The sequence below is a fragment of the Staurois parvus genome, unplaced genomic scaffold, assembly GCF_062004578.1.
Source record: "Staurois parvus isolate SC_StPar_1 unplaced genomic scaffold, SC_StPar_1.0 ptg000589l, whole genome shotgun sequence".
Lineage (NCBI taxonomy): Eukaryota > Metazoa > Chordata > Amphibia > Anura > Ranidae > Staurois > Staurois parvus.
In genome coordinates this window covers 4,716,227-4,738,308 of record NW_028318385.1, presented here as the reverse complement: position 1 = coordinate 4,738,308, position 22,082 = coordinate 4,716,227, and the positions used below count along the sequence as shown (strand labels likewise).

The window sequence follows — 22,082 nt, the reverse complement described above, 5'->3', positions numbered from 1 at the left end:
TATTTTATATATAGTGCTGCACTACAGCTCTCCTATTTTAATTACATGCATCAGGAGTGTGCGGAATGGTGGAGCTCAGAGAAGAGTTTGCACTATAAGCACAGCGGAGAGTTTCTTTTGAGAGGTGCATTTACAACTGACCTCTGGTAAGGTGCATGACGTGGAGGGGTATATAAGTACCTGTAATAAATAAATAAATTGCTGTTGAAGGTTTGTTTACTGCTTTTCTTGTTATCATTAACAAAATTCCATACAAATTACTTAGCACCACAAATACTTAGTTCTGTATTATCTATAAGTAGCGGTACTGGGAGGTGGGTAAGGGATGGAAGCAATGGACTGTGTTCGGAGGTGGGTAGGAGGCCGATATAAGTACTGACTCAGACGGGGATAGTTCCTGCACTTATTCTCTGAGAAAAAAAGCCCTGCTTAAAGTATATCAAGGCCTGGAATTGGATAGCAGGCATCCTAAGATGCTACATCATACCTGTATTTTGCAGGTCTAGGCGAAAAGTAGAAATCAATAATCCTATAATATTCTTCAATGTTATGCAATTAACTAAAACTAAATATGCAATTAAGGATGAATGTTTTTACATTGTTCAGAATTGGCATGTCAATTACTTTTAATAACACATTGTTACTTACCCTAATATAATCAATATAACAATAAATAGTATGCTATGTAATTTTTAGCTCCTAGTCCACTCTGTTCTGCATTGCCAGTTTTCACTGCAGCACAATATTTTGACTAATGTGACAGCCGGAGAGAATTTTTGCCTTTTTGTCTATCCATGGAGTGCCTATAAATTTTTATAAAAGAGCTAATAATTGGCAGACTATGTAGAAATGGATATTCTCTGGCAAACTAGTAGATGTGTGTAGCTGCACAGAATCTTTTGTGAGTGCTTATTGTTTAAGTAGGACTAAGCTCAAAAATTGAAAACAATATGGAAAGCATCGATTCATCCATGAGGGAGTGGCAGATCAGAGTTTTACAAAGGCCAGCTTTGGCCACACAGTAAATCTGATATTATGAAAATTTGGTATCTAAGTGTGCTAACAAATGCAAAACAAAATACTCAGTAACATAGATAACTGGTTCGCTAAAGAAAGAAATAAAACTTTTGTGATTTTTTTATTATTACTTTGTACGAATAGACATCACTTCAGAGGGCCCCTTTCACACGGGGCAGATTCTTTTCCAAACATCAGAGGATCCACTCACAGATCTCCTGCTGATGAGAGCAGAACAGGTGGATGACACATCTATGTCTGCTCAGATTCTGCAGAATGGACACGGACAGAACCCACCCTGCGGGAGTAAAAGGTTCCACTGTCCGTTTACACCCATTTGCCCTCTGATCTGATCTGCCTAAACAGAAAACGATGGATCCCCTTCCATTTTTTTTGTGTTAGCAGACCAGATCGGACCCAGAGGTAGGACACAAGTCTGTTTACACCTGCCTTTCCATAGAAATGCATGGACCTTCCAAACAGGTCCACCTGAGAAACTGACAGGTAGATCTGATCGGATTGCCCATCTGATAGGAGCCTATGACTGATCTGTACAGCAGAAGCAAGTAATTGACATTTCACATACAAAACATTTTTCACTGACATCCAGTCTAGATTATGAGCTTTAATTCTGCCCTTTTACCTAAAAATAAAATCCTTTTATTATTTTACAGGATTTTACCTATAATATCTTTAAGTTAAACTCTAGGCAGGAAACAGAATACTACAGCTTTGTAATTGTTATTAAAGACCTGTGTTCATGGGCTTTGGAGTAGTGTCAGTTGAGTTAGTTTGACAGTTTGAGGAGTTTCCGAAATCTTTGAGGTAGATTTAGCCTGCAGTTGACCTCCATGCAACTTACTTTTGACCTGCTTCAGATGGGTTTTGGGTTACTATAGACTTGTGTAGGAAAGCAAAACCCACTTAAAGTGAACAAAAGCCCCTAAATGTATTTTTTAATGCAAGCAATGTAAGTACCTGAATTTGACCTGTTATCAACCTCTTGCAGTCCCTGTACAGCAGGGCTGAAGTGTGAGAGGAAGAAGCAGCAAAAGGAGCCATTTAGTTCATGTGCTGACAAGAAGTATGCTGATAGGAGAACGCAGAATGACAGAGAGTTGAACTCATCACTGTGCTGCTTCTCCTTTCATTGTCCAATAACAGGTTGGAGCAAGTCCAGAATGACCTGGGCTCAAAGGAGAACGGGATGAATGATACTGGTAATCAGACTGAGAGCATCTAATGGCAAAAAAAAAGTATAACCAGGGAAACCTCTGGATTGAAGCTTACTTTTGCAGCATAAACTGGTTTTTTGTAATCTTTTAATGAGGTATTTATTTTTATTGTTTTATTTCTGGCTGGAGTTTTGCTTTAATATCCTGAAAATTATATATATATTTTTAACTGACTTAATAACTCTATATTGGCTATTAAAACTTTTGCAGTCATAATTGTTAATGAACGAAGGCAACTTTTCATCTGGTATTTATGTATTTTTAAGCATGCCTTCGCTTCAGAGAATTTTATGTGTCTATGGCGCTTAATAAAAGGAGGTTGAATCTGATATTTTATGAATAAATTTTGGTTTTTTGGCTACTTTCACACTGAGGAGTTTTTGAAGAGTTTTTCTGGTAAAAAAAGCGTGTGAAAAGCTCAAGAAAAATGCTTCCCTGTGTATGTGAATGTATATATATGTATGTTTTCACACTGAGATGTTGCACTTGCGGTGCAGTGTAAAAACTCCTTTGGGGCATGTTTGGTGAGTTAATAAAATGCTCCAAAAACATCTCTTCCCATTGAAATCAATGGAAAAATGCCTGAAAAGCGCCTGAAAAACCCCTCTGGGAAGCATTTTTGGTGCAGTTTTTAAGTCGTGTTCTTTAAAAACGCTCAGAAAGTGCAGCAAAAGCACAGTAAAAACGCCTATGCGCTTTTGTTGTGTTTTTTCAGCGGATTAGTGTGAAAGTAGCCTATTAGGTGGGGCACTTGTCTAAGTCATTTCTTATGTATTTCAACAAGAATGCAAGTAAATCCCATACAATCTATAATGTAAATAACTTTCATGTATAGGTGTACTCAGCACCACCTCCCTATATAACAATAAAACTCCACAATCCCCCAAAACCAGTATGGGACTTTTAAGGTGCTGTCAACCTCGGGAATAAACACAGAACCACTTGTTGAAAATGTATTAATTTAATTAGGATGAAAATCTGAAACCAATTTAAAATATTAGTCATATCATATAGTCCTTAGCCATAGCACCAGACACCCGTTTCATTCCTCCCTCACAGTAAACACATAAAGTATAACAACAGAAACACTCCAGTATTCCAGAGACATGGGACAGCCAAGGATGCTGTGTGTCAACGCGTTTTGCGGGCTGTTCTTCTTCAGAAGCCCTTATTGAGGCATTGGTAACAAGAAAAGTATATTTCAATACATTCAATATTCCAAGCTTGCACAATAAGTGTTTCTTATACTTTTTACTACTTAGAGCTAGTCTGCATAACAATAGGTGACGCTGCCATATCACGGAGAAGGAGGTAAAGAACGACACACCATTCCAGATCTGCAGTCCCCAACATGGGCAAACATATACATGGGAGCTAACACAACTGAGGCATCGCATCTTGTTCTAATTTTAATATTTAACCTACACAGAATTACCACCTCTCCTGCAATAATACAACACATAAGAGATTTATACCTCAGTAGACTCTGGTGGTGGAACAGCTATGGGGCTGAAAACTACCTTTGACAATCTGCTCTTCTTTCAGCTGGGAGTTATCACATGCAGTCATACGGTCCACATAGACATAATGACTATCATAAAAGCGGTAATATCAAGTGACGATCACGTGACACCTAAGGGTAGCAAAAATACAGCAAACTCAATTACACTGCAGGATATGTAGCAAAAAAACAACTGCTAATATGCACAGATAGATGTAATTGTTTTAGTGACCACTAACCACACCGTGCGGCTTTGCCGTTAGCCTCTTGGTGCCCATATTATGACTGATAACATAGAGTGATAGTTTCTCGTAAAGTCAATCCTGTCTGCCTGCATCTCTTCTATGAACAATGATAGGGTCTGTCTACAGATGACTTTTTTTTTAACCAGAGAATAAAGGCAATCAGCACTGCTTATTTCAGGCGACCATCAGAACAATTGCTCTGGAAGAATTTTAGCTACATATATCTAATCGATCTGAAGAGATAAGAAAATGTAATCCTCATATCTAATAGTGTCTATTTTATGTATGCCGCCCTTCATCCCAAGTGTGTAAAGTTATTACACTGAGATTAGCTGATAAATATAAGTATCTATTTAGCAAGAATCTCAGTGGAATCAAATGCATATAATCTGTTTTAGCAGTCCATTTTAAAGTTGATGATATCACTGCGCAAACTACTTACATAGATAAGACTGTTTTCTCTGAAAAGAGGTTATTAGGAAATGTTGTTTGTAGACAGGATTCCAAAGGGGATTGTATGCCATTGCGGCAACCGTTTCTAAAAATATGGCAAATCTATTGTGAAGGATAGTTTTCTGCTCATGCCCATTCTTCATTGGGTGTCCTGTTGAGATCTATAGATGTTGCACAAGCAGTGCAGGACAACCTCATTCATTCCCTATAGAGGTCCAACAGTACTATAGGCCAGCAGGAGAGCTGTTCCTTCTGCTGCTATTCATATGAAAGCACATAATTAAAGGGTATTTCCACTTTTACAGTCACATTTGAGAAAACCCTGCTATATGTTTTTTATGTATTCCCATAGCATATTAAAAAAAATTTAAAAATGTTTCGTACCTTTTAGGCTTCATGCACACAGGGTGTCTGTTTAGCCCCTCTGAATGCCTGAACTCCTGGCAAGAGAAAAGCTGCTTAAAAAACATGGTAAAAGCAGCATATTGCACACACGTTTAGGCACGTCTAGGCATGTCAAGTGTTTGATGATAATGGATTCCGTTGGCAAGAATATTTATTTATTCTGGCTACTGGAATGCATTAATGCTCAAACGCTAGACACATCTAGCATTCGGGTTCATTTAGACACGTTTACACGCTTTTATGCCTGTTAGCAATTATTCTGCTCTTCCACTCCTCTACTGAATGTCACTTTTTATCCTGTAAATGCTCCTCTTCTAACCACTTGCCCTCCTGAGGATTTACTCCTCTTCCTGACCAGGCCATTTTTTGCGTAACGGCGCTGCATTACTTTAACTGATGATTGCGCAGTTATGCAATGCTGCTCCCAAATTAAGTTTACCTCCTTTTTTCCCACGAATTGAGCTTTCTTTTGGTGGTATTTGATCGCCTGTGCGCTTTTAATTTTTTGCACTATAAAAAAAAAGGCCAACAATTTTGAGAACAAACAGCATTTTTGACTTTTTGCTAGTAAACATGTCCAGTAAAACAATTCAAAAAATCTAATTTCTTCATAAATTTATGCCAAAATGTATTCTGCTACATGTCTTTGCTAAAAAAAAATCCCAATAGGTGTAAATTAATTGGTTTATGTGAAAGTCATAGCATTTACAAATGGCAATATAGATAGCACTTACACTGAACTAATGGTACTGGGCAGGATGGGGTTAACATGAGGGGTGATCAAAGGGTTAACTGTTTGCAGGGGGTGTTTTACTAGGGGGCCGTGTCAATGTGCTTCACTGTAAGCACATTGCTTTGGGTTGTTGTGCTGTGCACAGCCATCCAAAGCAGTGTGCCCGAGCTGACAGGGAGGAGAACTGTTAGTAAACAAAAAAGTCCTCCTCCCCATCACAGATCCTCGGTAATCACCAGGCGCTGGCGAGAGATCTGGTGATTGACAGCCGAGGCCGTGAATGGCAGCGTGGGGAGGGCTCGCACACGGCTCACGCGCAATCCCTACCCAGAAATGCAAAATTACTTATATATACATGATTTTGCACACCCGTGCCGCCCTGTATCAGTATTTCTGCTATAGGGTGGTCGGGAAGCGGCTAATATGCCTCTAAATGCATGGACAGAAAGGCTTACATAGAGGTGCTTTTATGGGCTGGAAAAAAAACGCCAAACACTTGTAAAAATTGTGTTATTGAGCCCATTGTACATGATATGTTTCTAAGGTGGTGTCATGGCTGATTCTATGAATTTCTGGACATTCTCACAGTGTCTTTGTCCCCACACAGAGTGAGCTATACTGTACCTCATTAACATACAATGCAGGAGGATGATCTATACATTTGTATCCCTTTGTCAAGACACAATGTTCAAATCTAGTTTACAGCTGATTATGAAGAATTGTGAACACAATACAGTTGAGGTTAATCATGTTAATTATTACTCCACAGTCCCCTCCTAAACATTACACAGCAGGGAATGTAAGAGAAGAGCATGTAAGGCTTTTCAAGCAAGTCAAAACACTTAAAAAGGTAACCAGCATTTATTTATATAATATCCTTCTAAATTATGCTATATTAATGTAACACATATAAAGCAGGTGTTATCCAAATCTGGCTACAAAAGTGGAAATTGACTTTAAGTGTATCTGTACCTTGCCCCGCAGGGCTTTAATGTTGGATTTTGTAGCACTTACCTTTGCTTTGCTGTCCCACTGCATGATTCCAATGCCAGGAGAGAACATAAAGTATGGGTACTTTGGGGTGCAGGGGAAGTAACAATACTGGTCCTTTTCCCTGTATTAGCTCAAAGATTTTCTTAAAGTGTTACTAAACCCAGGACCCTGCATTCACTCTATCTGGTCTCCAACAGTACGCAGAACATGGAAATGCAATTATTTTAGTAAATACAAACTGCTAAATGCCTTTTATGATCAACAGTTAGATTCGTCTTGTGACTTCTATCTGTGTCCAGCAGAACACTGGTTAAGCTTGTAGGAGGAGTTTTCTTTTTGCTTTAGGAGGATGCAAAACCCCTGACCTCTGTCTGGACAGTGCTGATTGGCCCTGTGCTGATCACATGCACTCTCCCAAGAAAAAAAAAAAACCTCTCTAGCAATACACACCAAACTGAGCATGTGCAGAGTGTCTCCACACAATATGTCTTGGGAGGTAGACACTGGAAGAAGAGGAGGATCAGAGAAGTCAGGATCAAACAGCGTTTTTACACAATGCAGCGGATTAACCCCTTAGCTTCCACAATGAGTATAACAAGCATGCTTTACTGCATATACAGACTGATTTTACTGTTGTGGGTTTAGTAACACTTTAAAGCTAACAGAAGACCTCTTATCCTCTTATCCTCACGCCTGGCAGCAAAGAGAACAGCAAACAGAAAAGGTAATTTAAGTATAAGCTATAGTGTGGACTGGCCAGAATGTGCAAAGTTCACTTAAAGCCTGAAATCCAGGCAGATTTATTTTTAATTGCACTATTGTTAGGTACCTGTCTTGATAGCATTCTTCTGTCATCAGCCTCATGTTTTCTACTACAAAGCAGCACTCTGTACTGGGAAAAGGAAAGCTATCACTATGAACCAATCAGGCTCTCCTGCATTGCACATGTGCTGACAAGGAACGCGCTTACTAGCAGAGAAATCAGGATCGGTGGAGGGAAGAGCTCATCAGTGTGCTGCTACTCCATCACTGTCCACTCAGATAGCTGATTGTCCTGGATCAAGCTGTGTTACCTTTGCAGTGAAGATCTAGGGACCTGCATCTGCTTTCTGACAGGAGTGGTAGTGTAGGGTCTTATTGTTATTCACATAGTAGGATTTACTTTGAATTCCCTTATGTTAGGTGCCATTCACTTGGGTCCAAGTCCTAGTGACTTGATGGATGAGATATCTAAAGAGAAGTTAACTTTGTGCTAGTCTTGCAAGATCTTCCAGTGTCATCTCCACAGCTATGGTCAATGTGTCTAACCATCTAGCAGCCGGTTTCCTTCTTTGCCTAGTTCCTTCGATCTTCCAAAACATTATTTCCTTCTCCAGTGACCTCTCTTTTTTGACAATGTGACCAAAATAGGACAGCTGTAACTTCATCATTTGGTCTTCTAGTGACATACCCGGTTTGATCTCTTCATAAATTGATCTATCATTTCTTTGGGCTGTCCATGGCATGCCTAAAATCTTTCTCCAGCACCAAATTGCCATTCAGGTCTCTACACATTCTTGTTCCTTTGATACAGAACCACTTTACAGATATTCCTGCTGAGAGGGTTGCTGAACAGTATTCCCTGCCACTCATACTTGCTTACTGAGGGGTATATAAAAGATTGTAGGAGGGGCCTATGATGGTTGGGTAGCTGGAATGAGATTGAAGTAGAACTCCATTTTACACATGGGGCTTGCACAGAAGACAAAATGTGAGTGAACTCGGAGCTGGGTTACACGTTCCCCATGGGGACTCATCTGGACTACTCCCTATGGAGAAAGGAAGAAAGACACGGCACCCCTTATTTGGGAAGAATATGTAGCAGGAATCTTATATGAGGACGTTAGTCTCTCCAGAAGAGCTTTATTGTGTGGAACCTTACAAGAGTATGAGCTGCAGAAGTAGCTGAAAAGTAGCAGATGCTTCTGTAGATGTTGAAAGTTATTGGAAATGTACAGTAAAGTGTTTATCTTTTTAAATATGCAATTCCAGCCTGGACTGTTATTTCTTCCTGGGGCAGTTCTTTGTATCACAAATCGGTGTGTGTTGACAAAGGAACAGATGTTGGCAAAGAGTGTGGGCTTCATAGTGGGATTATAATCTGGTCGGGCAAATTTGGGCCTTGCCTGGAGTTCACAAGGGGCTGATGCTGTCTCCCTGTTATCACAGTTAGAGAAGTGGGAACTCTGGGAACCCTATATAAAAGTTTGTAGTCAAGCCATGCTTACTGCCCTAAGCTGAAGATGCTGTACAGAAATGGTTTACTGGTAGTATGAGGTTACCCCTGTGTGTCCTGCTACATTTACAGTAGGGTCACATGAATGGCTTAATAGTCATTCATATATATTCCTTAACCTAAATGATAGCTAAATACACTGACCCTTCAGTTTTTGTATGGGCAACCTATTGCTCTTTTACCTTTTATTTTAACCATTATTGGGATTAATTGGGCAGTTTACCATTTTGTAAAAGGAACATATTACCTGATATAAACATTTCTGGGCATATCTTTACCCATAGGATGGTACAAGATAAAGTAAATACCAGTAAACCCCTGTTCATGTGCTCTTCTCCAAGTGGGAAGCATAGAAGGTATGTGAACAGGGGTGGACTGACAACTCATGGGGCCTCCAGGCAATAGGGGATCATGGGGCCCCTATGTCCTCGCCCACACTCAAACTACACCCAAAAAAGCCTATGAAAGGTACCAGGGTCATATCATGGGGCCCCCTGCTGACCCCGGGCCCTCGGGCAGTGCCCGAGTTCCAAAATGGTCAGTCTGTCCCCGTATGTGAAACGTGCAGATTTGCCTGCCAACACGTAAATCCAGAGATAAAGCTGTACACATGAGCAAATTTTTCAGATCATCAAAACACATTGAGATGGTTGTTTGCTTGCATGTAATTTATATTCATCATTACACAAATAATTGGCAAGACACATTGTAGCCAATTTCTTACAGAGTGAAATGTAAAAGTCCTCACTGTAAAATAAAAATGATAGCATTAGTCTCTCTTGAAGCAAGAAATGAGCATGAGGTACAGCTGGAAGGAAATACAGTAAATGCAATCTATGCAGAACGGTTGTATTGAGGCTGAAGCACAATATACATACATTAAATCTCCTGAAGGATCACTAACTAAAGCTCTTTTTCTTTTTTTTAGTATCTTACACATTTTCCGACTATTTAGTCACTTGAGCATAGAGAAAATGCTGTTTTAGAATAGATTACATACATATATAGATAGGTGTGATGTAAATGGAATACGTTCCCTGGAAATATAGGCTAGAATTTTGGAAGTCACTTCTTTTCAAAAAAGGCAAACCAATCATTTAGAAATATTCACTTTGCCTAATGGAAATTGCTACTGTCATCTAAAATGATTGCATGTTAGATTTGACACCATAATAGCCCTAAATTGTAAGCCAGAAATGGACAATAAATAGGACTCTGTACATTAGGATGGCCCCAGATGCAGCTTTATACGGTATATTCTGCATGGCATGACTACATGCAATGCTTGCATGAGTACAGGGTATTATCAATGGTATAAGTTATAAATGATTTTTAACTAAATACAACTTTGTCGAACATACTGTTGTTAACGTTAAAAGCAGTCTGTATTTACTGTGAAAAATATATTAACCCCTTACTGTGCACAGGAAGAGAAAACACACACACAGAATTGTTGCAATAAAGATCTCTTGTCTATTGAGAATGTTACAACGGCTTTAGTACAGCTTATAGATAGGAATTAGATCACGTGCCAGTTGGCTGGACAATACACTTCTATGTCTTAGTAGGCGCTCAAGGTCACAGCTGGCTATGCGCCTAGGTATAATGTTATCTCAGTTTTTCTCATGAGAACGCAGCTGAAGAAAAGAATTTATAGAAAAACCCTGTGGGATTAACAAATATAAAATTATTATTATTATACGGGATTTATAAATCTCCAACAGTTTGCGCAGCGCTTTACAAAATGAAGGTAGATATTACAATTACAAGACAATTTTGGTACAAGAGGAATCAGAGGGCCCTGCTCATTAGAGCTTACAATCTAGGAGATAAAGTCTTTAAAGCATAGCTCTGAGCGAACTTGCTCACTGTTTGAGGTACAGTATCTCACAGAAGTGAGTACATCCCTCACATTTTTGTAAATATTTTATGTCTTTTCATGTGACAACACTAAAGAAATGACACTTTGCTACAATGTAAAGTAATGAGTGTACAGCTGGTATAGCAGTGTAAATTTGCTGCCCTCAAAATAACTCAACACACAGCAATTAATGTCTAAACTGCTGGCAACAAAAGTGAGTACACCCATAAGTGAAAATGTCCAAATTGGGCTCAAAGTGTCAATATTTTGTGTGGCCACCATTATTTTCCAGCACTGCCTTGGGCATGGCGTTCACCAGAGCTTCACAGGTTGCCACTGGAGTCCTTGTAACACTAATGAATCACATGACACCGGGGAGGGAAAATGGCTAATTGGGCCCAATTTGGACATTTTCACTTAGGGGTGTACTCACTTTTGTTGCCAGCAGTTTAGACATTAATGGCTGTGTGTTGAGTTATTCTGAGGGCAGCAAATTTACACTGCTATACAAGCTGTACACTCACTACTTTACATTGTAGGGAACTATGAAGGCCAACATGTACTGTGACATACTGAAGCAGAGCATGATCCCCTTCTTTCGGAGACTGGACCGCAGGGCAGTATTCCAACATAACGACCCCAAACACACCTCAAAGATGACCACTACCTTGCTAAAAAAGCTGAGGGTAAAGGTGATGGACTGGCCAAGCATGTCTCCAGACCTAAACCCTATTGAGCATCTGTGTGGCATCCACAAATGGAAGGTGGAGCAGCGCAAGGTCTCTAACATCCACCAGCTCCGTGATGTCATCATGGAGGAGTGGAAGAGGACTCCAGTGGCAACCTGTGAAGCTCTGGTGAACTCCATGCCCAAGGCAGTGCTGGAAAATAATGGTGGCCACACAAAATATTGACACTTTGGGCCCAATTTGGACATTTTCACTTAGGGGTGTACTCACTTTTGTTGCCAGCGGTTTAGACATTAATGGCTGTGTGTTGTGTTATGTTGAGGGGACAGCAAATTTACACTGTTATACAAGCTGTACACTCTCTACTTTACATTGTAGCAAAGTGTAATTTTTTCAGTGTTTTCACATAAAAAGATATATTAAAATATTTACAAAATGTGAGGTGTGTACTCACTTCTGTGAGATACTATATTTTACATTAATTAACTCTAAAAATTTGGGTTGTGGCCCCCTAAAACATTGGTGCCAGGAAATATCCAAAGCATTCCACTATTTTAAGTCCTGTTGGTTTTTCTTCCCTGTTGTTTGATTCTGGTATAAGATATGAAAAGAAGCATGCTTTGACATTTATTTATTGATTGGTTGTACAAGTCCCATCTGCTTTGGGCTGTGCTCAACAGCCCTCCCCCCCAACTGCTGCTTTTAAGGATTCCTACCTACATGTCCTAGTAAAATACCTTGGGTTGTGATGACCTGGGCAAAACAGTACAGTATGATACAGACAAAGCTCAAATGGTCCATCAAAAGACTATCAACGTGACCCTTACAGAAGAGTGCCACCCTTTCTTGGTAATTGTTCCTGTATGTAAATAAAAAAATACATACTAGTCTGTGAAGTCTATTTCCAGCAATTTTTACTTCCAGCCCAAAGTTCTTCCTCAGGGCTCTGTTCCTGGGTATAATGTTATCTCAGGGCTCTGTTCCAAAAGATCATACGATTTCCCTGTGGCTGCATTTTAAAAAAAAAGGCGCAGGAACCTTTTTCCTGCATGAAACACTTGTACCAAAAGTCATCCAGTACCCAGCTTTAGGTTCCTTTCACATGGAGTGCAGACAATTCCAATCATCAGGGGATCTGTGAGCAGATTGTCTACTGATTGGAGACTCAGTTGCTCAGTTTCTACAAAGCTGAGGGAAAACCTGTCAGGTATATGGGCGGCGTAAATGGACTCTGCTCTCTGTTTACATCATGCTACCTCCAATCCGGTCCACAAAAATGCTGCACAGTCCTATTTTTCCCAAATCTGTATGGACCCGGAGGTAGATGGGTGTAAAAAGACACAAGACACTGAAAAACTGACCTGATCAGAAGGCCCATGTGAAAGGGGCTTTAGTGTATCTTTATACCATTTTTGTAGACTTCAAAGCTGAATTTTGAGTAACTTCACAAGTCTACATAAATAAGATCCTGGCATGTCACAATATACAGCAACAGTGTTTTTTATGTAAGCTGGACCTTTAATTATTAAAATAACACTAAACTCGGATTATAAAAAAAAACAATTCAAGTGTGTATTCTTAACTCAAAAAAGTAACTGCCGTTGTTCTCAGCCTCCTACATATCTAATTTTTTTTTCTTCTGCTCCTCCAATGTTTTGGGGTTTTTTTTGCAGCTGTCATACAACTTCCTTTAGAGCAGTGTTTCTCAACTCCAGTCCTCATGGACCCCCAACAGGTCATGTTTTCAGGATTTCCATTATTTTGCACAGGTGATTTGATCAGTTTCACTGCCTTAGTAATTACCACAGCTGTTTCATCTGAGGGAAATCCTGAAAACATGACCTGTTGGGGGTCCATGAGGACTGGAGTTGAGAAACACTGCTTTAGAGGGTGGCTACGTTCTTTCTCCATGGTTTCACTGCATGTAGCAGCGTAGCCACCCAGTGCATATGACCATAACTAACATGTGCTGTGCATTCCAAATGATGGTGGGAGGTGATGATAATTGGGAGGAAAAGGGGAGGTTCAGGAGCTCACAGACGACATTACAAGGAGGCAGAAAAACACAGTAAGGCTAGTTCCACACCTATGTAGTTGGTGTTTGATCCGTTTCTACATTACGTTTTGTACATGCGGTTTTTACGCCTTTTATGATGCGTTTTGTATTTTTTTTAAATAAAAGTTTCTTGTTGCTAGGCAGATTTAGAATGCAAAAGGCATATAAAATGCAGCAAAAACGTACTACATGCTTTTCTACAGTGTTTCCATTGACGTCTATAAAACCAAAAAAATCCCTGACCCTTTCCAAAAAATGAACCAGGTGAAAACGCATAGATGTGAATGTGTCGCATAGGATCCTAGATTATAAGCTCCATAGAGCAGGGCCCTCCTATCCCTCTTGTATTGAACTGTATTGTTACTGTATTGTCTCCCATTAAAGCGCTGAGCAAACTGTTGGCACTATATAAATCCTGTATAATGATAATAATAGGAAATCATGTTAAATGGACTGCAGTGTGTTTCTGCAAAATGCTGCGGAAAACGCTTAGCTGTGAACCTAGGGTAAGAAACAATTTAATGAAAACCAGAAACCATGACTATTAACAATGGATGTATATTTATTATGTTTGGGTAATAAGGATTTTGCTTAATGTCACTTTTAAAAGCTATCCTTGCAGGTAGGAGGAGGCATTTCCTTAGTCTCCTCTCCAGCAGTATTTAGAATTCTACTTTTTTCCAAGTCACAAGATAAAAGGCTGCAGCAGGGGCTGATCTGTGTCAGACAGATCGAGAACTGCACAGGCCCAGCGAGAACTGCACAGGCAAAAAGGATTGTGATACATTATTGTGCCATCTCTGAGTTGGCACCTCAGTCTAGGAAGCAGATGGTGACTTTGGATAATGCCTAAACAAAGGTGGAAGCATCTTAAAATTAGTTGAAGGAGAGTACTGTGATCTTTGTGAGAGATGATTAAATACACACTCATTACTTGGCATGCAAGCAATTAACAAAAGTATAACTGACGCTAGGTCCGCTTTAAGATACAGAAAACATCCGCCATGTCCTCACTTACTAGTTTAATGATATTTTCCAGTTAATCAGCTAAAGCAAGTACTGAGAAGTCGTCATTTTTGGAAAACAGTACATGAAAATAATTAGTGGCAAAGGTTCCTAAGTGCTGGGATTTGTTTGCAGCTTTAAATTCAGGTGTATAACCAAAAACAAATCCTTCTATGGAGTGTGGAGGATTATCTGTACAGCTGTACAATCAGTTCTGCGTTTATATAATCTCACTTAATTCATTAAAATTTCCACTGAGATTACAAAGCGTGATTAATGTTACCTCGTCTTTCCAACCATAATGATTTTGTGATACATTCAGATGTTTCCCTGTCTATCATAGGGGTTGACAAGCATTTAATTGTCTTGTAACAAACTGCTGCGCCATACAGCAAATGTTATGAATTCACAACTTTTCAAATGTGATTGCACATTCAGCTGTTTGTGTTCATTTGAATGTGAGTATGAATGCCCTAATTAGAACAAACATCAGATGCTATGTGAAATGTTCAAAACTTCCCATTATATTGGTTTTCTTTGGTGCTGTTCAACTCCCCGCCACTTCGACACTCCCATTCTTATCCCATCCCAACCCCATCTGATTTGTCTTGTGTTTGCAGGGGGAATATTACACAGATTTGTATTATCATTCATAGAGCAGTAGTAAACATTTATAAGGCTAGGTTCACAGTTTGTGTTTGAGCCATTTCTGCATTGTGTTTTGCGTCACGTTTTGCATTTTTGTTTTTGATGCGTTTTGTGTTTTTTTTTTTCTTGTTGCTAGGCAGATTAAGAATGCAAAATGCATCAAAAACACATCAAAAATGCACTACATGCTTTTCTGCAGCGTTTCCATTGAAGTCCATAGAACAAAAAACGCAACTCTTTGCATTCAAAAGAGTCCCTGACCCTTTCCAGAAAACGAACGGGTGAAAATGCGGAGATGTGAACGTGTCTCATAGGAAATCATGTTAAATGGACTATACTGCTTTTCTGCAAAACGCTGCGGAAAATGCTTAGGTGTGAACCTAGGGTTACACAGGTTTTTTTTAGCTATATGGAAACTTTTAGAAGTTTTTGAGCGATCTTTCTGTTTACTCCAAACACAAAATCATCCTGTCTTTGCATGTGCACTGACACTTATCTACTCACTAGTGCAGTGATCATAACAGGCTAGCTGGTCATGGAGATGGGAAAATGATGGCTTGTGAACCAGCTTCACCTCTTACAACAATGCTCAGGTGTGCAAACATTTTTGTTTAGTACCAGTTTACACCAATGAGTTGCAGTCAGGGGCGGACTGACAACTCATGGGGCCCCCGGGCAATAGGGGATCATGGGGCCCCTGTGTCCTTGCCCAAACTCAAAAAAGCCTATGAAAAAGGTACCAGGGGCATCTCATGGGGCCCCCTACTGACCCTGGGCCCTCGGGCAGTGCCTGAGTTTCCAAATGGTCAGTCCGCCCCTGGTTGCAGTAGTGCATTTGCGTTTAATGTGCTGTCTTTGTATGCTAATGTGTTTTAAGTAATGCCCTGTAGACACATTTAGAATATCGGACAAATGAGCGTCTGTTTTTTTTCCCCTCATATTATTTTATTTATTACAGGTATTTGTATAGCACCATTAAGTTATGCAGCGCTTTACACACACACACACATATACAGTCAGGTCCATAAATATTGGGACATCGACACAATTCTAACATTTTTGGCTCTATACACCACCACAATGGATTTTAAATGAAACGAACAAGATGTGCTTTAACTGCAGACTGTCAGCTTTAATTTGAGGGTATTTACATCCAACTCAGGTGAACGGTGTCAGAATTACAACAGTTTGCATATGTGCCTCCCACTTGTTAAGGGACCAAAAGTAATGGGACAATTGGCTTCTCAGCTGTTCCATGGCCAAGTGTGTGTTATTCCCTCATTATCCCAATTACAATGAGCAGATAAAAGGTCCGGAGTTCATTTCAAGTGTGCTATTTGCATTTGGAATCTGTTGCTGTCAACTCTCAAGATGAGATCCAAAGAGCTGTCACTAACAGTGAAGCAAGCCATCATTAGGCTGAAAAAACAAAAAAACCCATCAGAGAGATAGCAAAAACATTAGGCGTGGTCAAAACAACTGTTTGGAACATTCTTAAAAAGAAGGAATGCACCGGTGAGCTCAGCAACACCAAAAGACCCGGAAGTCCACGGAAAACAACTGTGGTGGATGACCGAAGAATTCTTTTCCTGATGAAGAACACTCTCCATGAGGTAGGTGTATGTGTGTCAAAGTAAACAATCAAGAGAAGACTTCACCAGAGTGAATACAGAGGGTTCACCACAAGATGTAAACCATTGGTGAGCCTCAAAAACAGGAAGGCCAGATTAGAGTTTGCCAAAGGACATCTAAAAAAGCCTTCACAGTTCTGGAACAACATCCTATGGACAGATGAGACCAAGATCAACTTGTACCAGAGTGATGGGAAGAGAAGAGTATGGAGAAGGAAAGGAACTGCTCATGATCCTAAGCATACCACCTCATCAGGGAAGTATGGTGGTGGTAGTGTCATGGCGTGGGCATGTATGGCTGCCAATGGAACTGGTTCTCTTGTATTTATTGATGATGTGACTGCTGACAAAAGCAGCAGGATGAATTCTGAAGTGCAATATTATCTGCTCCTATTCAGCCAAATGCTTCAGAACTCATTGGACGCCGCTTCACAGTGCAGATGGACAATGACCCAAAGAATACTGCAAAAGCAAACAAAGAATTTTTTAAGGGAAAGAAGTGGAATGTTATGCAATGGCCAAGTCAATCACCTGACCTGAATCTGATTGAGCATGCATTTCACTTGCTGAAGACAAAACTGAAAGGAAAATGCCCCAAGAACAAGCAGGAACCGAAGACAGTTGCAGTAGAGGCCTGGCAGAGCATCACCAGGGATGGAACCCAGTGTCTGGTGATGTCTATGCATTCCAGACTTCCGGCTGTAATTGACAGCAAAGGATTTGCAACCAAGTATTAAAAAGTGAAGGTTTGATTTATGATTATTATTCTGTCCCATTACTTTTAGTCCCTTAACAAGTGGGAGGCACATATGCAAACTGTTGTAATTCCAACACCTGATTTGGATGTAAATACCCTCAAATTAAAGCTGACAGTCTGCAGTTAAAGCACATCTTGTTCGTTTCATTTCAAATCCATTGTGGTGGTGTATAGAGCCAAACATGTTAGAATTGTGTCGATGTCCCAATATTTATGGACCTGACTGTATATATATTGTACATTCACATCAGTCCCTAACCCTCAAGAGACGTACAATCTAAGGTCCCTAACATACATTCATATACTAGGGTCAATTTAGACAGGATCCAATTAACCTTCCAGCATGTCTTTGGAGTAAAGGAGGAGAGCGTGCAAACTCCAGGCAGGTGGTGCCGTGGTTGGGATTCAAACCAAAGACCCTAGCACTGCCAGGCGGAAGTGCTAACCATTTAGCCACTGTGCTGCTCAAAAGTGAAAAGGTTACGAAAGTTATTCTATAAAGGATAAGTTCACCTTTGGGAACATGTTACATGTTCCACTCGTTTTTAGGGTGGACTATGTAACATGTTCCCATAGCCGCAGTCGCCGCACACTGCCCCTTGAAGTCTCCCTGTACTGTCAGATTTGAAAACAGCGTGGCTGTGTGGGGCTACACCCACACGGCCGCATCAATTCATTCACGGACTTCCGTGTATTTTTGAAGGACAGATTTATATTGGTTGAAGTCTTGCGGGGTCTTAGTCTTACGCCATAAATGCTCAAGAGCAGGGCTAAGTTTTTTGAGGCGTCTGGTATTGTCTGTTTGCCAGGGCTGTAACAGTCTCTCTCTCATATAACTTTTCACTGACACCAATGATCTTTTTTGACCTTTTTTAGACATCTGTAAGGGTGGAATTCTTCCCAATTACCACAAGCATAGGGAGCATTCTTCCCAATGACTATCACACTAATATATCATGAGCTGTAGATATAGTATTTTGTAACAGGGGTTCTCTGAGACCAGAAAGTTATTTCAAGGATTCCTGTGCTGAAAAGGTTGAGAAAGGATGATCAATACCCATGAGATTATCTATAAGCACCTAAAAGACAATCCTCTCATTATCTGCTGCTATTGATCTGCATGCTAATAATTACCCTGAGGAACATAAAAACTATAAAAAACTGAAGCAAAGAAAATTGCTACAATGTGAAGTAGTTGCTTTTAGACACTGACCAGGTCTCATCTATTTTCAGTGGGAAAATTAAACAAGGAACGTGTTTGTTGATGTTTGCAATAGTGTAAATAATTCCTCAATTTCTTCAATTTTTACATCAGTTAATGAGTGTATTCATACATTTCCATTTAGTGAAACAGTAATTGGAAATGTAATGTTTGGACATTTTAAGAACTAAAGATGACAAACTATCTATTCATGGAATATATTGAAAGCCTGTATTTTTCAAGAGTTCAGTCAGAATTTGTTTTGCCTGCTTGGCTTGTTTTGCTTACGCTCAGAAAAATATACTATTATGAGGTTATATTTAAAGTTAAGTAGTAGTTATGTCAAACCAATGATGACATACACCTTTGGTGTGCTGCCTGTTTCCTAATGAAGGCACTGGTTTTAATTTGGTGCTAGTAAAATAGCTTGGAAAGTTGGACACTCTTTTTACTGACTACAAGGATTGAAAAATATTTTTACTAAGAATATGGCACATATCATCTTTATCACCATTGCTCATTGGGCACCAGTGCTGTACACAATAATACATGATACCTTTTTTCAGGTTTTGCATGGTATCAGTGTTTACACAGAGTGTTACAATCTTCTACTGAATTATCATGATGATGAAAAATATTCCATGCTTAAAAAGAAAGTATATTATGCATGCATTTTTTATTTACTTGTTCAGGACTATAACATTTAGTTTTACTTTTCTTTTACTTTTAGTTAGGTTAACATCAACTTTTGAAGATTATTTTACTTTATTATTATTATACAGGATTTATATAGTGCCAACAGTGTGCTCTGTGCTTTACAATATAAAGACAGACAGTACAGCAACAATACAGTTCAATACAAGAGGGTTAGGAGGGCCCTGCTCCTGGGAGCTTTCACTCTAAGAGGGAGGGGCTGGTGGTATAAAAGGTAGTAACTGTGGGGGATGAACTGATAGGAGAAATTAGAAGTTTTGGTTATTAGTTGAAGGCAGGATAGGCTTCCCTGAAGAGATAGGTTTTCAGAGACCGCCTAAAAGTGGGCAGAGTAGGCGATAGTCGCATAGATTGGGTTAGAGAGTTCCAGAGCATGGGGGAGGCGCTGGAGAAGTCCTGTAGACGAGCCTGGGAGGAGGAGACAAGGGAGCTCGAGAGCAGGAGGTCATGGGAAGAGCGAAGAGGACGATTTGGGTGATATTTGGAAACAAGATTGGTGATGTAATTTGGGGCAGAGTTATACATATTTATGACAGGAACCTCCTTAGCACCATGACTTTTTAATACTGTGCTGTGAACAGCCTGTGTTGTGGCAAGCTTCAATAACTGGATATCAGATTACATAAAACAGATTAACAAATTGGTGAGTAAATGGAGGGACATACACCAGATTCCTTTCATAGCAAAGGTAGCCTCAGTCTGGATTTTTTTTTATCTGCTGGAGCAGTAAAAAACTGCAGAAAGTCCAGCATATCTCGCCAACCCAGTATTATGGAAGTACTCTGTATTAAATGTGTATGTGCAGAATAAAGATTTTCAACAAATAATAAGTAAATTACGTAAAAAAAAGTTTGTGTTTTTTTAAAACTAGTATTCATTGCAATAAAAAGTAATAAATAAAATAATTATTTAATGTTTCACTTTAATAATGTACTTTCAACCATAGTAGGTTATTCTGCTGCATTTAAGTCTATATTGTAGCTATTATTTGTGTCTATGTTTTTACTAGTCTTATATTGTATTGCTCCCAATGCTCTATGAGAAAGAGGTGCAAGCCCCTTGTATGCTCCAGGCAGTCTAGTGGGAGCTTCCACAGGGCTGAAGATTCTTTTCTCACCCATGGCAGTACTAGGTACCTGAGTGGCCAAGCTCCTAAGGTTTTATGTAGGAAGAAGGGGTGTAAAGTCCCATGCTTCCCTATGGTATATTTTTAACTCCTGGTTGAATGGTGTGTTGTCGGAGTAATTATAGGTAGAGTATAGGCAGATGGTGGAGCAGCTATTAAAGTTAAACTGCTCTTTCCTGCATAGGTGAAAGTCAGGTATGCTTTAAATTATATCAAATGAAACTACAGCATCATAAACGCTGATTACATTACACAATTAAATATTTTTTTATTTATTACAGCCTCCAGGCATCTCAGCCAAATCCTTTGGAGGGAAAGTGGTTGAAAATTCCATTCTTGGCAAAGAAGAATTCATAGAAAAAGTACGCCAGAGCAATGAAGCCTGTAAAAATGGAGACTTCGAACTGGCCATTGAACTGTACAGCGAGACTTTGCAGGTTGACCCCCAGAACTGTATTTTGTACAGCAACAGATCTGCTGCTTTCTTGAAAATTCAGAAATATGAAAAGGCTTTGGATGATGCAATCAAAGCACGACTTCTGAATCCAAAATGGCCAAAGGTATGAGATATTTTTAGATTTCATTTTGATAAATGGGGGCACAGAAATTGTTGTAAATTAGGAAGTATCAGGCCTTTTTTGGTGCAATTGGACCCTAAATTTGTAAAAGGGCAACATTTTCATTCTTTTCACTTTCTGAAAAAGCCCTAAGGGAAGACCTTTTACCAGCATATCCTAGTTTACCAGCAAAACTAGGATATGCTGGTACTTTTACCAGCATATCCTAGTTTTGTAGAATTCTGCAGGCACATAGATCTGTGTGGTCAAAAAGAATGGACATTGGAATTGTTCCAGGAGAAAATAATTAAAAAGCCAATCTCAATGCAACTTAAATCAACCTACAGAGACAATAAAATCCCTCTTCTACACAATTTGTGATTTCGCCTGAAATGCTATGTTTTGGCCATTTTCAGCCTATTTTACGCCCTAGGCAAGACCGGCTACTTGAAACCCCCCCCCGTGTGGATACTGACTGGGGATCTGGGAGCAAGTGGTGGTGTTGTGCTCAGCATGGCTTACATGACACCTCATTGGCTGAATTTTTCATGGATTGGCTGAAGTTTGTAGGAGACGGCTTCGTCTGCAGCTAACATCATCCAATCCTACAGTGGTATGCGGAAGGTTGGTGCAGTGTGTGGAGAATAGGGCAGCCATCAGAAAGTTTGAGGCCCTTTATAAAGCTTTTGGCCTGGGTCCCCCGGGCTTGACCCCCTTACATCAGAGCTTACCCCTTTCATTAGGGTCCCCAAAGTTCCTCCCCTTCAGGGTCTCCAGAGTCCCCTCTCCTTAAATCAGGGTCCCCAGAGTTCCTCTCCTTTACATCAGGATTCCCAGAGTTTGCCCTTGAATCAGAGACCCCACTTACATTAGGAACCCAAAGTCCCCCCCTTACACCATGGTCCCCATAGCCCCCACCTACATCGGGGTCCCCTGGAACTCCCCTCCTTAAATCAGGATCCCCACAGTCCCCTCTTACA

The 22,082-nt window shown here is 39.9% G+C and overlaps 1 protein-coding gene across 1 annotated transcript in view; it reads left to right on the top strand.

Moving 5' to 3' along the window:
* The window catches only part of LOC149449996 (tetratricopeptide repeat protein 28-like), a 65,298-nt gene extending 44,187 nt beyond the window's left edge, over positions 1-21,111 (top strand). Inside the window, exon 2 of the mRNA XM_089692517.1 lies at positions 20,827-21,111. Within this exon, the coding sequence (XP_089548643.1) occupies positions 20,827-21,111 (285 nt within the window). The remainder of the gene's footprint in view (positions 1-20,826) is intronic.
* Positions 21,112-22,082: the final 971 nt, after the last annotated feature.